The 15,842-nt window shown below is 45.6% G+C and overlaps 1 protein-coding gene across 3 annotated transcripts; it reads left to right on the top strand.

Annotated features, from left to right (window-relative positions):
- The first annotated feature begins 910 nt into the window (after nucleotides 1-910).
- LOC117589689 (protein turtle homolog A) lies at nucleotides 911-13,166 on the top strand. Of its 3 annotated transcripts, XM_034281845.1 has the most exons (18): nucleotides 911-1,080; nucleotides 2,424-2,655; nucleotides 6,401-7,053; nucleotides 7,125-7,444; nucleotides 7,514-7,717; nucleotides 7,777-7,928; nucleotides 8,357-8,501; nucleotides 8,596-8,726; nucleotides 8,806-8,965; nucleotides 9,602-9,771; nucleotides 9,848-9,971; nucleotides 10,038-10,198; nucleotides 10,265-10,406; nucleotides 10,469-10,592; nucleotides 10,666-11,021; nucleotides 11,086-11,294; nucleotides 11,411-11,635; nucleotides 12,392-13,166. In XM_034281845.1, exons 3-18 carry the CDS (start codon nucleotides 6,656-6,658, stop codon nucleotides 12,443-12,445), a joined length of 3,075 nt encoding a protein of 1,024 aa, XP_034137736.1. In that variant the 5' UTR covers nucleotides 911-1,080; nucleotides 2,424-2,655; nucleotides 6,401-6,655; the 3' UTR covers nucleotides 12,446-13,166. The 3 variants fall into 3 exon arrangements, with proteins under 3 accessions (XP_034137736.1, XP_034137739.1, XP_034137738.1); XM_034281848.1 differs by lacking the exon at nucleotides 11,411-11,635; XM_034281847.1 differs by having other exon boundaries at nucleotides 11,411-13,166.
- The last annotated feature ends 2,676 nt before the right edge of the window (nucleotides 13,167-15,842 follow it).

Raw genomic sequence — 15,842 nt, 5'->3', positions numbered from 1 at the left:
TTTAATTATCTACTGTAGCTAGCTGTTGTACCTGGTTTATATGGATAGTCTGTGACAAGTAATCGTGTCTAGCAGTAGTTTTCGTAACAGCAGGAACAGAATTACTCTGTACATATTTACATAAATGTATGTACATATGTATGTACATATTTATGTATGTTCTTGTCCTATTAGTTTAGTTAGTTAGCGTCAATTATATACCGTTCCATCACCGTTGTCATAAAATCACACCAAATGCCACCTGGGCAGGGTTCACATTTCTCGTTTAGCTAACCTTTAAATCTATGTAAATTATTCATTTTTTTCATTCAAATCACAATAAGTATTTATTCGCATATTTCGATTATATTTTTGTTTGCATATTTAATCAATTTTATTTCCCATCTCCTTTTGCTTTCTTTTCTGTTTATTTCTTCCATCGAATTTGTAATAATTTGTAGCAACAATTAGTTATCGGGCAAGCAGAGTGTTACTGTCGAGTAATCGTGTCTAGCTCTAATTACTTTTACAGCGACAACTTTTATCGCCCGTCGCTGTGAATATCTCTCCAGCTTGATGCGAAATCTTCACGCATAACTGACCAGGCAGGAGGTGGTGGGAGCTGGGTGGTTGGTTGGTTGAATGGAAATTTGTCAGTTTGCTTTTTGTTTGGCTTTAAAGATTGGCCTTAGTCCGGCCTACAAATTACGGTATGCCCTCTCTGCCGCTCCATTCGAATATCGTGTGCCAAGTTTCGTTTCGTTTCGTTTCGCGCTCTCTTCGGATGCGCCTCTCTCTCTCTCTCTTGGTCTCTTTCGGTCGCGCGCGCTCGCTCTCTTCGTTTCTTTGCTTGCTGTTTGCGGAGTTCGAATTTCGAAATGAAATCAAAGCAGACAACGCAACGACTACAACTCTGGGCATTCTTCGGGCGAAGCTATAACGGTACACAAGTTGCTGTCGGAAAACGGACAAAAACGCGAGCGTCCCAAGTGGAAATGTAGCCCAATCCGTTCGTTCGCTTCGGGGTATCCATCTAAAGCGGCCCTCGCACGTACAAACACACACACACACGCACAGGAGCCGCGTTGTGTCTTCGTATCAGTGAGTAAAGCGCCTGCACAGGTGTTGGTGTTGCTGGCTGCTGCTGGTTGGCATTGTATTCGGATATGTACAGGATTTGTTGAAGTGCTTAATGAAACCATCGAGAGTGATAAATGCAAAATGATTCATTAATACCGAAACGTATCCAATGACCAAAGTGTCTCCCACTGAAATCCCTGACTCCCAGACTCCTACTCGCAACTCGCACTCGTAATTCGTACTTGTAGTGTGTGGCTCGTACTCTCGGAACTCGTTCGGTTTGCCGGTATTTTTGCAGCATCGAAACGCTAACGGAAATCAAAACCAAAAAGTTGAAGCCGCAATTCAATTGCATTTTACCAGAGGATTATCCACGTAAACCAAAAAGAAAACACAAATAAATTCTGTGAAAAGTCCCACAACTAACCGAAACAGTAGCGGCTGACTTTGAAAATTGCTTTAATTTCCCCCCAATGCCCCTGTACCAACACTCGAAACCAATCCGCTACACTCCACATCAGTCCACTCCGCTTTCCGCTCTCCGCTCTCCACTTTCCACTCCACTCTTCTCCTCTCTCCCCTCTCCACTCCTCTTCAATCGACAATCTGCCTCCACTCGACAGGCTCATTGCTCGGTTTGTGGTGCCGCTGTCGCTGTCGCTCTCGCAGGCGCTGCTGCCGTGCCCCGACTTCGTCGATAATTGGAATTTACGACTGTGGCATAAAAAAAGGAGAACACAGGCACAAGGATATGGCACAGACACGGGGCACGGACTACATTTACCGTCTGTTCCCACACACAGGCCTCGTCCTCGTCCTCCACTGTTGTTGTTGTTTTTGGTGACTCCGACTCCTGCTCCCACCTATCTACCCAACCACTCTTCTAAGTAGAAGCAGGAGCTTCCCCAATCCCAATCCAAGTCAGCCCTTCGATAGTGCCGTGTAAATATTTTTGTGTCCTCGCTCGGAGTGTGGCACTGTGCGGTGCGGTGCGGTGAGGTGCGGTGCTGTGCGGTTCAATTGGCCGCCTGTCACCGGCAGGCGCGCTGATTTGTTATGGTAATAGTTGTCAAAATGAGAGAGAGATTCGAGAGATCTTTAGTGGCACTTGATTACACTTGGCAACATGACAAATGTATTGTGCGGGGATAGTGTGCGCTTAACGAAATCGAAACTGAGCTGCAGACAGACGGACAGACAGACGGACTGGAGAGGTGTGAACGTAAATCCGAACCAATTAAGAGTGCAATCAAAGTGTGGATAGGGAGGAAGGACGGTGTCCGAGTGTTTGTTGGCTCGTTAAGAAGTGGCCGTTGTGCAGTTGGCTCGTTTCATTGAAACATCTATCTCTGGTTTCATCGCAGCTAAAGCTACAGCTACAGTGGAGACGGCGTGTCTGGCCCTCATTAGACGAAGACTGGCCGGACTGGCCCAATCGAAATCGGAATAAAATAAAACCAAACCAAAAAGAAACACACAAAAAAGATAAAGAAAAACAGAATAAAATAAAACCAGTGGATCCATTAAGCCAGAACAAGATGGAATATTGAATGGAAGCATTTTGAATCATTTTGCTATATGCACATACATTAGCAGGTGAGTTATTTGTCCTCCTATTTCCACCGAAATTTATGCTCATGCATACATATCTGCATAATCGCAAATTAAGGTACATAATTAATAAGCCAAAAGGTAACCAAAACCACAATCACACACACAAACACAAACACAAGCCCAACCTGGCCAACCTGTCACTGGGCGTTGATGTAGCACTTTGGGGAGCTATCTGCTGGAGGGGAAGGCTTTTTATAAGTCATACTACTCCCATGTATCTGAACGTGCCACTGCGTTCCGAAAAGTATCGATGTCTGTAATCTTAATTAGCAACAAACACCACAGCAACCGGCGACAGGCAGTCAGGCAGTCAGGCAGCAACCTGCCCAGCGCCAGGCACTCGATCTTGGGGCTTGTGGCACCCAAAAACATCTTTTAGCATTTTAAGCATGGCGTACACTTTTCAGTGTTTTTTTCTCAGTTTTTTCTTCCCCCTCCCCAACCGAAGAGTGTTTCTCAACATTACACTGAAAGCCGAAACCGGTTTCGGTTGATTTCTTGTCATATTTTGTATAGAAGCTAAAGGTGTTTTGTACAAATGGCCAGCAAAACCAAACAAAACTAAAGTCCGCAGCTCGCTCATAACCGGCTGCCCATCAAAGAGATATTTATACCCATTAATACCTGAAGCACTCCTTGGGGAAGCACACACACACACACACACACACGAGACAAACTCTGAGGTTAGTTGGGTGTGAGTAGTTCTGGGTGGGGATGGGATGGTGCGAGTGCCTCATGCAAATATCTTTGATCTCCTTTCGGGCTGAAAAATTCGCACCTTCATGTGAGAACAAAGCCCCCATGGGGCCAACTCGGATGAGTGCATAAGAAATCAAGTTTACGGCTACTTGGAATGGGTGTCGTCCGGTGGTACGAGCACGGGTACGAGCACGAGTACGAGGAGCATTCACTTTAATTGCTTCCATTAGAAAACGCTTAGCATACCCCCGACCGCTGCCCAGGGGGGGGAAGGTAAATTTAATTACGAATTTTGTAAGTGTGAATTTAAATTCCATTTAAGCCATTTGAGGCCTCCAGTTTATCTGGCTTTTTATATGCGCTCTGCGACACCTTCAATCAGTCGAACAATCCAACAGAATCGCTTTGTTTGCTTTACATTTTGGCCCTTTGTGCTGGAAGCTGAAATTATCGTTATTTGTAAAGTAAAATGAAAATAAATAATTAATAAATCAACGCATCTATTGTTTGTTCTCTGTCGCAATAAAAATAGATAAAAACTAATGAATTTTATATGAGCAGGAATTCAAGTTCATTGAGATAAACCGGTTTGCTTTTCAGTTGGGTTTGCAGTTGGGTGTGCGGTTCGCAGCGTTCAGTTTTTCCAGCATTCGATACATTCGTTTGGCTTGGAGTGACCAACAAATTTGGAACTGACCAACAGTCGAACATTCGAACACGCAAGGCCTGCAAATGCCCTTTCAAAAACAACAAAAATCTTGTTTGAACTATGAACTTAAGCGCTTTGTAGACATTTTAGTTGGTCAACTTTGGTTTAGGCGTAAATATTGTTAAGGGAAGAAACTTTTGTGGAGGATGTTTAGGCAACGTTTAGGCTTCATATTTATGAATATTTCTCTTTGAACTAAGAAGTTATATAAAATCAAAGAAGGCTTTGAGCATTATTGAGATTATAAAGATACAGATGAGAAGGCATATTTGTGGTTAATAGTATTCAATTGATTAAAATTATGAAAGACCAAGAAAAGTAGTTTTCTTCGAACTATATGTATCGTTTCACAGTTTGGAATAGTTTTTGCATCTTAATATAAACATGAAAGGTACTATAAATAAATTGTAAAGCTAAAAGTTCACTGTACAAACCTCAGCTAGAGTCAATATTTGATGACAAAGTAGCACTACCCTCGGCAAGGGTAGCCCAGCCCAATGGCCAATGTTTCTGCCTCAGTGTCTGTATCTGTGGACCAGTCCAAGTGTTTTGTCTATCAACATTCATAGTCAAATTGTGGACGGCATATTTACGAGCAGCATTTATTGGCGCTGTTGTTGTCTTGCTTGTCTTTTTTTCTGTGTGTTATTTTTTTGTTTTTTTGGGTTGGGGGGATGTGGAGTATCGTAATAATTAATTAAGTTATAACATTAAAAGGCCATAAAGGGGCATTATGGCCATAACTTTGAGTGGACGCATGAGCATGAGCTATGCCCAATGCCCTGGAATCTCAGATATTCGTGGCGAATGGACACGGACACGGACCGGACCGTGCCGTACCCATAACTCTTTTCGCTTTTGTTATCAGGGCCAGATCTGGGCATTTGGGATGCTGCTGGGTGCCAGGCAGCCATATGCTGATGCGACAGACAGACATCCTTTCACACCCAGAGGCAGGCAGCTTCTGCCACTGACAGATTCCGGCCATCATCATCATCATCTTTTACGACTGTGACTGACCAGGCCAGGCCAATCATGGTTACTTTCCTAACCATAACCTGCCCAACACACTCGTACTCTACATTCTTAGCTCTAGCTCTAGCTCTAGCTCTCTCCCCCTGTCTCTTTGTCTCTATCTGTGCAAATGATGTTGTCAGTTTTGAGTTTTATCTTCGTTTCGTTTTTGGTTTTTGGGTGCCAAATAAATGACTTCACATTTTTTAGAATATTACGTTGATGGCCAGAGATTGAGCGCACCTTCCAGTCACTTCGAGCACTACTAAAAGTCATTGATGAGACGACCGAGAGTGCGTCAGAACCCCATTCTCTGGGTGCTTAGAAATATGAATATATTTAGAAGATGGCATTTGCCGAGATTCCTGTAAATAAAACTAAAACTGTTAGCTTCACTTATTTGGCCATTGAAGCAGCTCATAATACTCGCGAAAACGTGTGGGAAGTGTTGATCCGATACGCCGGGCATTGTTCTCGAGTAATCTCTTTGATTTATTGGCAAAATGAGTGGAATTGACAGCGGTTATTAATTGTGGCCACGCACACAATGGACACGCTGTGGAACAACGTACAACAATCACATATTTAAATGAATGCCCTTGGTGCTGGGCCAAATGAAGTTTGACTGAGCATTTTGGGAGTTCTGGGGGGGACAATGCCCCTCCCTGGGGGTCGTGTTCTCATGCCTCGCCGAGATAATTAGTCCTCAATGGCATGAAATATGCCCAAGCGCCTCAAGGTATGCCACACAATCGAGATACTACAGTGGATTAGAAGTGTTTCAGTCCCTATCTCAACGGATTTTCCATGACACGACACAGTTGTCTCTCCCCTGAAGTGAGAATTAAAGACCTCAAATGGACAATTTATTGCTCAAACAGCATAAATATTATATAATATTGTAAAGCATATTTGTCACAACAACAAAAATGTCCCAAAAGAAAACTCTTTTTTGCCGTTTTCAATGAAGCGTAGACATAAATATTTCAAATGTTTGCCTGCACAAATATTTGAATTGGATTACATTTGATTGTAGTTGGATGTTCTCTGCATTTTATAATAAATTCAGAAATTCAAAGCCAAGTCCCAGTTTGTAGTTTATTAGAACTGTTTGTGTGGCAGAGAGAGGAGAAATTATTCGTTGCCCGAGAAACAGGCAGGCAGACATTTTAGTTAAATAAAAGGAAAAGTATAAGGACAAAATAGAATGAAAGAGATAAACTCGAATTATATTTCCCTCATATTTGCTTCTGAATGGGAACTCACTTCCTATCCACTAATGAATTGAATTATTGCATTGTGCAGCCAAAGGACAACCCAATCAGCGCCGTCTCATCCTCCATCACTGGCGGCTGGTCGTGCTGGTGCACGGCGGGCATCTCGACTCTGGGCAACATGGATGAAAATGCGATAAGCACTTGATAAATATGTGCAGAGGCAGCGCCGGAGGCAGAGACAGAGACAGAGACAGACACAGCGACAGCGACAGCGACAGAGACGAAGAGTCTTAACAAGCGACAACTTTCAGTAAACAAGAAGGGTGAAGCGCCGCATCATATCATGCAGCCCGAGGCAACGATCGATATAATGTGCCGGCAGCTCAAGAAGTCACAATCGTATTCACAGTCACAGCCAGAGCCACAGCCCCACAGCCGCTGGCGGCGACTGAAGCTGCATTATTCGCTCCCCTGGAGCCTTGGCATTGGCACGGGCATGGGCCCTTTGCTGCTCCTGCTGTTGCTCCTGCTGGCCATGCTGGAGACATGCCAAGTGCGTGGCTCCTACCTCGAGCCCGATGAACTCATCCAGGAGCTGGATCGACCGGTGCCGCTGACATCGGTCCAGGGTGTGCTGGGCCGTCAGGCCATGCTGCCGTGCGACATCTCGCCGCTGGAACGCGACGATGCCGTGTACATGGTGCTCTGGTTTCGCGAGGGCGACGGTGAGCCCATCTACAAGTGAGTGCAGGCGGGAGCCCAGGAGGCTTGAGCTGAAGCCTCTCCCAGGGACTAACCATATTTCATTGCAGCTTCGATGTGAGGGGGCGTCAGTTTGGGCAGGCGAGGCTGTGGTCCTCGCCGATGGCCTTTGGGACACGCGCCCACTTCAGCAGCACCACCCATCCCGCCCAGCTCAAAATAGACAACATACGCATCGAGGACGAGGGCGTCTACCGGTGCCGAGTCGATTTTCGCAATTCGCCCACGAGAAATCTGAAGATAAATCTAACTGTCATCGTGCCCCCAGACAGACCCATCATCTATGGCCAGAACAGGCATGAGAAGGCCAGCAATGTGGAGTCCTTCAATGAGGGCAACGATATTGTTCTCTCCTGCGAAGTCTCAGGCGGTAAGTTTACCCATCCCATTCCTCCCCTGTCTTCCAATGTTCTTACTTTTCTGCTGCTTGTGTCTCCAGGTCGACCGCGTCCCAATGTCACATGGTACTTGGACAACACGGCCATCGATGAGTCCTTCGAGCAGCGCCCCGATGGCAAGACCATCAACCACCTGTCCTACCCCAACGTGGGCCGCCAGCATCTCAACTCACGGCTCGTGTGCGTAGCCAGCAACACGAATCTGACGCCACCCAACAACAAGGTCGTCATTCTGGACGTGAATCGTAAGTGGAATTTGCACGCACCAGCATGAGCCCTGTAAATATTTCAATTTTGTTAACAGTAAAACCGATGGCCGTGCACATACTAACGAAAGATCGCTTCGTGTCGGCCGATCGCACCTACGACATTGAGTGCAAGAGTTCGGGCTCCAAGCCGCCCGCCCTCATTACGTGGTGGAAGGGCAGCAAGCAGCTCAAGAAGCTAACGAAGAACGTAAGTGCCAGTTCCATTTCGTTCCAGCTGCACGCCACTCCACTCCACTCCACTCCATTCCGTTCTGTTTCGCTTTGGTTTTGGTTTTGGTTCGATTAGGGTTAAGTTAGGCGGAGCTGAACTGATTTCGAATGCACAAAGTCTCGGAGCTCATTAATTAAACACAAATTAATATTGTACAAACAACACTATGTACATATATATTTGTGTTTATGTATTTATGTGTGAGTGGAAGTGGAATGTGCGTTTGCTTATAATTGCCACAATTTTCGTTTACATTTTCGCTTATGTCTTGGCATTGACTGGCCTTGACTCTGCTTTACTTTTCCTTTTCCTTTTCTTTCATTTTCTTTTCTGTTCGTTTCCTTTTGCTTTTCCGTTTCATTATTCATTTCCTAATGGACTCTGTTTGCGTTTTCTTTTTTTAGTTTAATGAACCCGATAATCAATCTCTAAGTATACTGACGTTTACGCCCGGACGCGACGACGATGGCAAATATTTAACATGTCGGGCAGAAAATCAATTCATCGACGGCAGCGCCATTGAGGACAAATGGCGCCTCATTGTCCACTGTAAGTGTGCGAAAGGAGAGACAAAGAGAGAGAGAGAGAGATTGAGGAGCGGGTGAAATTTAATTGGGAAAACATATCTCTGTCCTCCACACAGTTCAACCCACAACAACGCTGAAGATTGGCTCATCCCTGAACCCGGACGACATCAAAGAGGGCGATGACGCGTACTTCGAGTGCGTCGTTCAATCGAATCCCAAGCCATACAAGATGTCCTGGTTCCACAACGTAAGCGAAAACTTAATATTTATCCCTTCGATGAGCTCGGCACTCACCTCGGCAACCTCTGTGCCATATGTATATCTAGGGCAAGGAGCTGCAGCACAACATCTCCGCCGGCGTCATCCTCTCGGATCAGTCGCTGGTGCTGCAGAGCGTCTCACGTGCATCGGCCGGTGACTACACATGCCTCGCCGTCAACTCGGAGGGCAAAGGCCCAAGTAATCCGGTCACATTGCGCATACGCTGTAAGTAAACCTTAGCCAAATCCCGACCGTCTCGGCCCCATTCACAATCACCATTCCCCACCGCCCTGCCCACACCCCCACAAAGTCACCAAACTTTGGCTTTGAACTAACGTCTATGTAATTTCCAATTTAATCCTTCAGTTTGAATGGCTCTTAATGTATTTAGAGTGGGAGTGGGGGGTTTCTGCTCTCTGTTCGGTTCTGTTCTGGCCCAAAGCCAAAAACAAAAGCCCAGTAGGTGTGTCAGCCACACCATGAAATGCCATGCCATGCCCAGTACCCACTTTCATGCCCTTTCCCTCAGCTCACGTTAATGACCAAGATTATGGCGCAATGAATGCATTGCCTTGGCACTGCCACCGCCACTGGTACTGGTACTGGTACTGGCACTGGCCCCAAATGATATTCCAAATGACCACAAGAGGCGGCAGCGGCGGCAGCAGGAGCTTAGACAGGCGGCAGGGATTGCATTGGCCAAAATGTTGGAAGCCAAATTCGAAATTAATTCAAGCCAGTTTAAAGACCAAAAGTGTTGCTGGGGGCTGCCCGCATACTGAGATTCATTCTGGGGCCCCTTCCTAATGGGGCATTAAATATTTCAATGAGTGTTCGTAATTATTTATTCGCCATCGGCAGACGCACCCATCTGTGCCACCGAGCATGAGGAGCTGCTCGGGGCCTTGAAGCACGAGACACTGCCACTCAAGTGCGAAGTGGATGCCTCACCGCCGGCCGACTCCTTCCACTGGACCTTCAACTCGTCGGGGGAGCAAACCGAGCTGCCCGCCCGCCTGCACTCCACTGAGGTAAGCCACGCACTTGATAGAGTTGTTAGCGGTCGTCACTCCACATTGCCATCGATATGCTTCCCTCTCGTTGCAGACGGGCATGTCGCGACTGAACTACACGCCCAGCACCGACCTGGACTATGGCACAATATCCTGCTGGGGCAAGAACTCCATTGGCATGCAGAAGAGTCCCTGCGTCTTTCAGATTGTGGCCGCGGGTAAGCACAGCGCCGGCTGGGTCCTAGATTATTTCGGACTTAACTTTTGTAACTCTCTCTCTGCAGGTCGGCCCTTTCCGCTGCAAAACTGTTCGGTGACCAATCAATCGGTGGACTCGCTGCAAGTGGACTGCATTGAGGGCTTCGATGGTGGCCTGCCACAGGGTTTCATGCTGGAACTGGTCGAGTTGAACACCCTGCGATTGGCCAGGAATATCACCGTTTCGGTGGGTTGCTCTCTGGTTTATTTATAATCAAAAAATACATCAATATTCCTCTTCGATTCTCTACAGCACACTCCCGTCACCTTTATCATTGATAATCTGGATCAGGCTGCCACCTACCGCATGGTGATATTCGCTGTCAATGCCAAGGGCCGCTCCGAGCCCACCATCATCGATGACATCAACTTCAAGGGGGTGGCCAAGTTCACGGGTGAGTCAAAGACTGCCTACAGTTGGAAATTATGCTTAAAAATTAAATTTACGTTTTTGCAGGTGCCTCAACGGGTCTCTCCATGCCGCTGTCGCCGTTCCTGGCGGGTCTAACCCTCTTCTGTGGCCTCCTCTTTGCCATCTTCTGCATCATGCTGGCTGCCATCTACCGGAGGTTCTCGAATCGGTGCGTTTTGCCGGCGGCTAATGGCTAATCGTTGTGTGGCTTTGGGCACTAATGACCTCATTTAAATCTGCAGGCGCACGGATAACAACCTGAAGGTTGCGAAGCACACGCAGCTGAGCATACCGGCGGACTGCCAGCTGGATCCGCTGCATCCGGGCGCGCACGGCGGGCAGCCGGAGCAGGGGAACCATCAGCCGCACCACAGCCTGCTGCCCCTTAATTGTGATAATCGCAATGCGGTCGATTGCGCCAACCTGGGCGAGGTGAGTGTCGGCGTCGGCATGGACGGGGTCAAAGGGAGCTCGCCCATGGGTCTGGTGTCCCTCGGCAGCGAAACGTTGCGTTCGACGGCACGCACACGGCACAGTCCGCTGGCCGATTCGTTGGATATCGATGATACGGATCCAGATGTTATACCAAATCAGTATGGTAAGTGGCAGTCCACACAGTCCGTGCTGCACAGTCCTTCATGGACCTTCCCTTTGTTGCTTAGAAAAACGTCCACTGAAGAGTCTGGTGTCGCCGCCGGGCTTTGCCAGCCCCTCAACACGGCTCATGCAGCGCGACTACGTGCGAGAGACGGAGCTGGCGAAGGGCAGCTGCGAGACAGTGGGCGCTGCGGAGGGACTGTCCAGCATTGGCCTGATGAGCAGTTCCGGCAACGAGGTGCTGCACTATACCTTTCGGCCCAGCAAGCAAATTGTGAGTATGCCACGAGAGGGCATAGGGGTGATGGGCTCGGTCCTTCCTTCATGGTGTCATCTGTGGTTCTCTCTCTCTCCCTCTCTCTCTCTACCTTTTCGCTTTCGCCGGCACAGAGCTATGCTACGCTCAATAGGAAGGGCATAACCACCTGTAGTCCGACGCTGGGTGCGCAGAATTACAGCGTGAGCACATCGACGCCCTCATCCTCATACCATCTAACACCGCAGCCCATGGAGGTTAGTTTGCTCAGTCCGAATCATCCATCGGTGACGTCCTCGCTGAGTGAATATCGTTTTCGAACCGGTCCCGAGATAGTCACCACTTCCAATCGCATACAGGAAAGTTGTATATAAACTTAACACACACACACACACATGCATCTATATACATACATCAAAATGCTACATACCATAGTCGCATATACAAATACTTACTTCTGAGTGTACAAAAACAAAAGCAAAAGCAAAATGCATAATTAACGCGAGCAAAACGTGAAACTGTATTAAAACAATTTGATATCGTAAACGTAACGTAAACGTAAGCGTAAGGAATAACGTATCCTAGCAGCTAGACGTATTTATTCGCATGGTTTGAGGAAAGACTTCTCCTAGCACGTAAGCATCTTTGTGTAACTTAATGCATTCATCATCGAATCAATGCCAAAAGTGTACAGACAAATACACTCACTCGTTTTTTCCTTTGTAAATAGTCGTTGTCATCTATCTATCTGTTGTTGTATCTATTTATACGTACCGAAAACCTAAAGCTAAAACTTCAAACTGCAACGGAAAACATTCTGGAACGAAACTACTTCTAAAGAACATATCGTTTAACGTTTTGATCCCATTCATATCCCCTATATCTACCGACATGAGGTTCCAACTTAACATATCGCCAGAACATCCTAAAAAAGAACTGCGCCTCCCGCCTAACACTTTGCTTGAACCAAGGCTAAAAGCTAACCCGCTTTCCCCAGGGTCGCGGTAAATGTTGTGCGCAGAATCCCCCGAAATTGCAAACTAATTTACGCCATAAAAATATACATAAACAAAAGCATATATATGTAAAACCTTGTATCCATTTAATCTGAACAGGACCTGCACTCCTCTTCCAGGCCCGGCAGAGTTCTGCGGGAGTCGCATTTGTGAGAATATCATGTCCATATCCTCCTATGAAAGTATTACCTATTGATTTTCAATTTCTGATTAACTTGAAGTGTGTTTAAGTGTAGCCAGCTACCGCATAGAACTTGTATTTATCTAGGCCTAAGTAGCCCTAAGTGTCGGACTAAGTGCAATGTACATAAATATATGATTAATCGTACATAAATACGGACATCTACATATACATATAGTATGTAGAACCCATGCTAGAGCTCGCTTGTCAAGGACGCACGGAAGAACTGAACAAAGTCACAAAACAGAAAGGAAAAGAACAAACAAAACTTACACTTGAAATTAACACGATACTTGTACATACATAGTTCATAATTAATTGTGAGGGAAATGTGTTGTTCGCTTCGATGTATTTATGTTTGTTTGTTGCCCCAATCCCAATCCAAATCCTAGGAAGTAAATTAAGCATTTATAATATAGAACAATTGCAAAGGCCAAGCTCCGAGGTGGGATTTGTATTTATCCAACACTTTCTCGACTGTGTGGACCGAACACCTCTTCGGCTTGTACCTCCATCCTGTGTGTAATGTTTGAGAGTTTCCGCCAAGAAAGTGTCACACCTAAGCTCGAAGCGTGGAGACAGACACACAACAAGATGCAAAGATTAGTATAATTTGTCAAAAGATAGTTTTTGTAACTATACGTATTAGGAGAAATATATTAAAAATACAAATTAAATTATAACTAAATGGAAGCATTACACTGCGCTTTTAACTTGTTCTCTTGTTGGGTTCAATGCCGCTTTAATAAGCACTTGGGCAGCAGGAGGTATTGCGGACACGAACCTAACTCCTGCGGCACTAGTACTTAGAAAAGCAAACAGCCAAAAAAACTGCAACCGAAATGGTAAGTACTCAAATAATACTCACCCTTGACCTCTGTTCTCTGCAATGATAAATCAAATACTCTTTGGGAAATGGAGTACTTTCTTCGTTTTGCTTGGAGTGACATCACAGTTTGACAGCTTGAAGCATCCATCCATCCGTTCTGTAATGTATTCTGAACTTGTGCACTTTATCGTTTAGTTTTTCGTTTTTTTTTTTGAGTTATTAATATCTATAAACGATACTTAACCTTCTGTGGCAGCTGTGTCATCCATCTGTATACAATCTCCTACAAATAGTACCATTCTCTCTACCCTCCCCCAAAAATAGAAAATCCACGAGTATAACTGCCCCTCCATTCGGTCTTCGTTTGCCTGCCTGCCTACATATGTATTTTGTGTATGTAGATGTTTGGATGGATGGCATATTGCTATGGCTAGTAACCTCTTGCACATAATACATAAGTTTATTAAATTTAAATTGGCTTAATTGACCCTCATTCGTTTTCCGTTGCCCGTTGCCCGTATTCGCCGACAGCGTTCAAATTTACTTCTCGACAGACGACAACGACCAACGACTCTGGCTCTGGCTCTGGCTCTGGCCCTGCTCTGTGTTGTGTTGTGCCGTGTCTGTGTATTGTTGCCTTCATTGCTGGAGCATTCAAAGTCAATTGAATTTAAACGAATAAAAATACACACAGAACGCGAATGTGTGTGTGTGGCAGCCACAGTCTTATTGTCGCTGCTGCTCTCGGTTATGAGTGCAGCCTACTACAGCGTCAAGTACTTGTCAAAAAAAAGGCAGAAAATGCCACAGCAAACAAACTCTCTGGCATGTGCAACAATTTGTCGGCACAAGACATTTGTCGGCCGCAAACAAAAGTACAATAAACAGCTGCCTGAATGCATTCATCAGCTAAATTAGAATATACATAGATTAATCAGAGCACAATGCAGACACCAAGTAAAGGGAATCCAGGCAGACAGGCAATTGTCATTCTCAGAAAATCTGATGCACTTCCTGAGTGCCATTAACTGCATCTTTTTGTTGCTAAATTCAACTAGAGATCCACTCACTGATTTGAGTTGAGCCTAATGTGTGCATTTTTCAGTGACTATTAATGCAAATTTATAAATTAAGAAGTTTTATTGTGCAGGCATTAAGAATGAAAGCCTCAGCAATGCCATCAATTACAGCTTCATAAATTTATTTTATGGTTATTTGGCTCCTTTGGAGTCTGTCTCTTTGCTTGAATGGACAAATTTAAGTTATATTCCACATTTAAATTATATTCAATTACCCAAACTGAGCCAAAAAATGCTGTGTGTGTGTGTGTGTTTGTGACACTTTTAAAGCCACTGACTGAGCTCCAATTGCTTAAGCTCCGCTGCTGCACAGCACAGACAATGCATTTATATTGTACTTACGGAATAACATTAAGTAAATGAACAATTTCAGAGCGGAGATAACATAAATTTCGCATTTCATATCATACATACTTATTTTTGCATTCCGGAGAAATCGCAGAATGGGAGAGCGTTGAGCGAGTGGGAGAGTGGAAGAGTGGGAGAGAGTCATCCAATCCATAGGCTTGCACAGCTCGACGACCAAAACGTTGATTGTGATTATCGCCGCCTGCCTGCGAAGGGTCTTAACCCCGCTCGGAGAATTGACCAGCGCCATATGTACATAGTAAATACATTTGTACATACATATTTACATATATGTATACATAATTATAATTTTCAATTTATATTTACTTTTACTTAAATGTTCTTTCAGTGGAACAATTGTTTTATGTTATTTTTGGTTTCGTTTTTGGTTTGATTTTCCGCGTCCCATGCACAAATCCGAGATCCGAGATCCGAGATCCGAGTTCTTGGGGATTCGAAAGTTTTGTGATGTGCCGCGTCTGAGCGCGTAGAACTTTTCCGCTCGAGGGCGATTCCACAACTGATTTGTGCACTGATGGCGTGGACAGTCGTTGGATTTTTGAAAATAACCATCAATTCATTTGCCGAGCGGCTCGCGCGTCCGATCTGCTCTCTCTCTCTCTCTCTCTCTCTCTCTTTGTATGGGTGTGGTGTGTCTCGACACGCCGCCCTCATATGCCTACTCTCTATTGAGAGTGTGCTGTGCTGTGGTGGTGTGATGTACACATACATCAACATCAACATCAACATCAATTCTGCAACAATTCCGATCAGCGGACAAGGCGGACCCTGCTCCCCGCACAGTCCTAGTTTGCCGTTGATTATTGACTAAGCCGGGCGGCAAATGTCCCGCATTTTGTTGCAATTGAAATACGTAGAGGCAGCACTCCAAATAGCAGCCTCCCTCCCTCTCCCACTCCCTACCGCTCATGTGGGATTATTTTATCACACTCTCGTTACAGTTTTCCTCCTTCATCTTCTGCCAGTTTTCAATCTTAAATCAGCATCGCCGACGGCTTTTCACACAAACAGATTGTCCAGGCCCATAACAGATTAGGCTGCGCGTCGGGGGTGGGTTTCCCTCCCTACTAAACACTTAATACGGTCAAACGA

Source organism: Drosophila guanche, unplaced genomic scaffold, assembly GCF_900245975.1.
Source record: "Drosophila guanche unplaced genomic scaffold, DGUA_6, whole genome shotgun sequence".
Classification (NCBI taxonomy): Eukaryota; Metazoa; Arthropoda; class Insecta; order Diptera; family Drosophilidae; genus Drosophila; species Drosophila guanche.
Note: the sequence above shows the minus strand (reverse complement) of the source record. Positions and strands in the feature narration are given on the sequence as shown.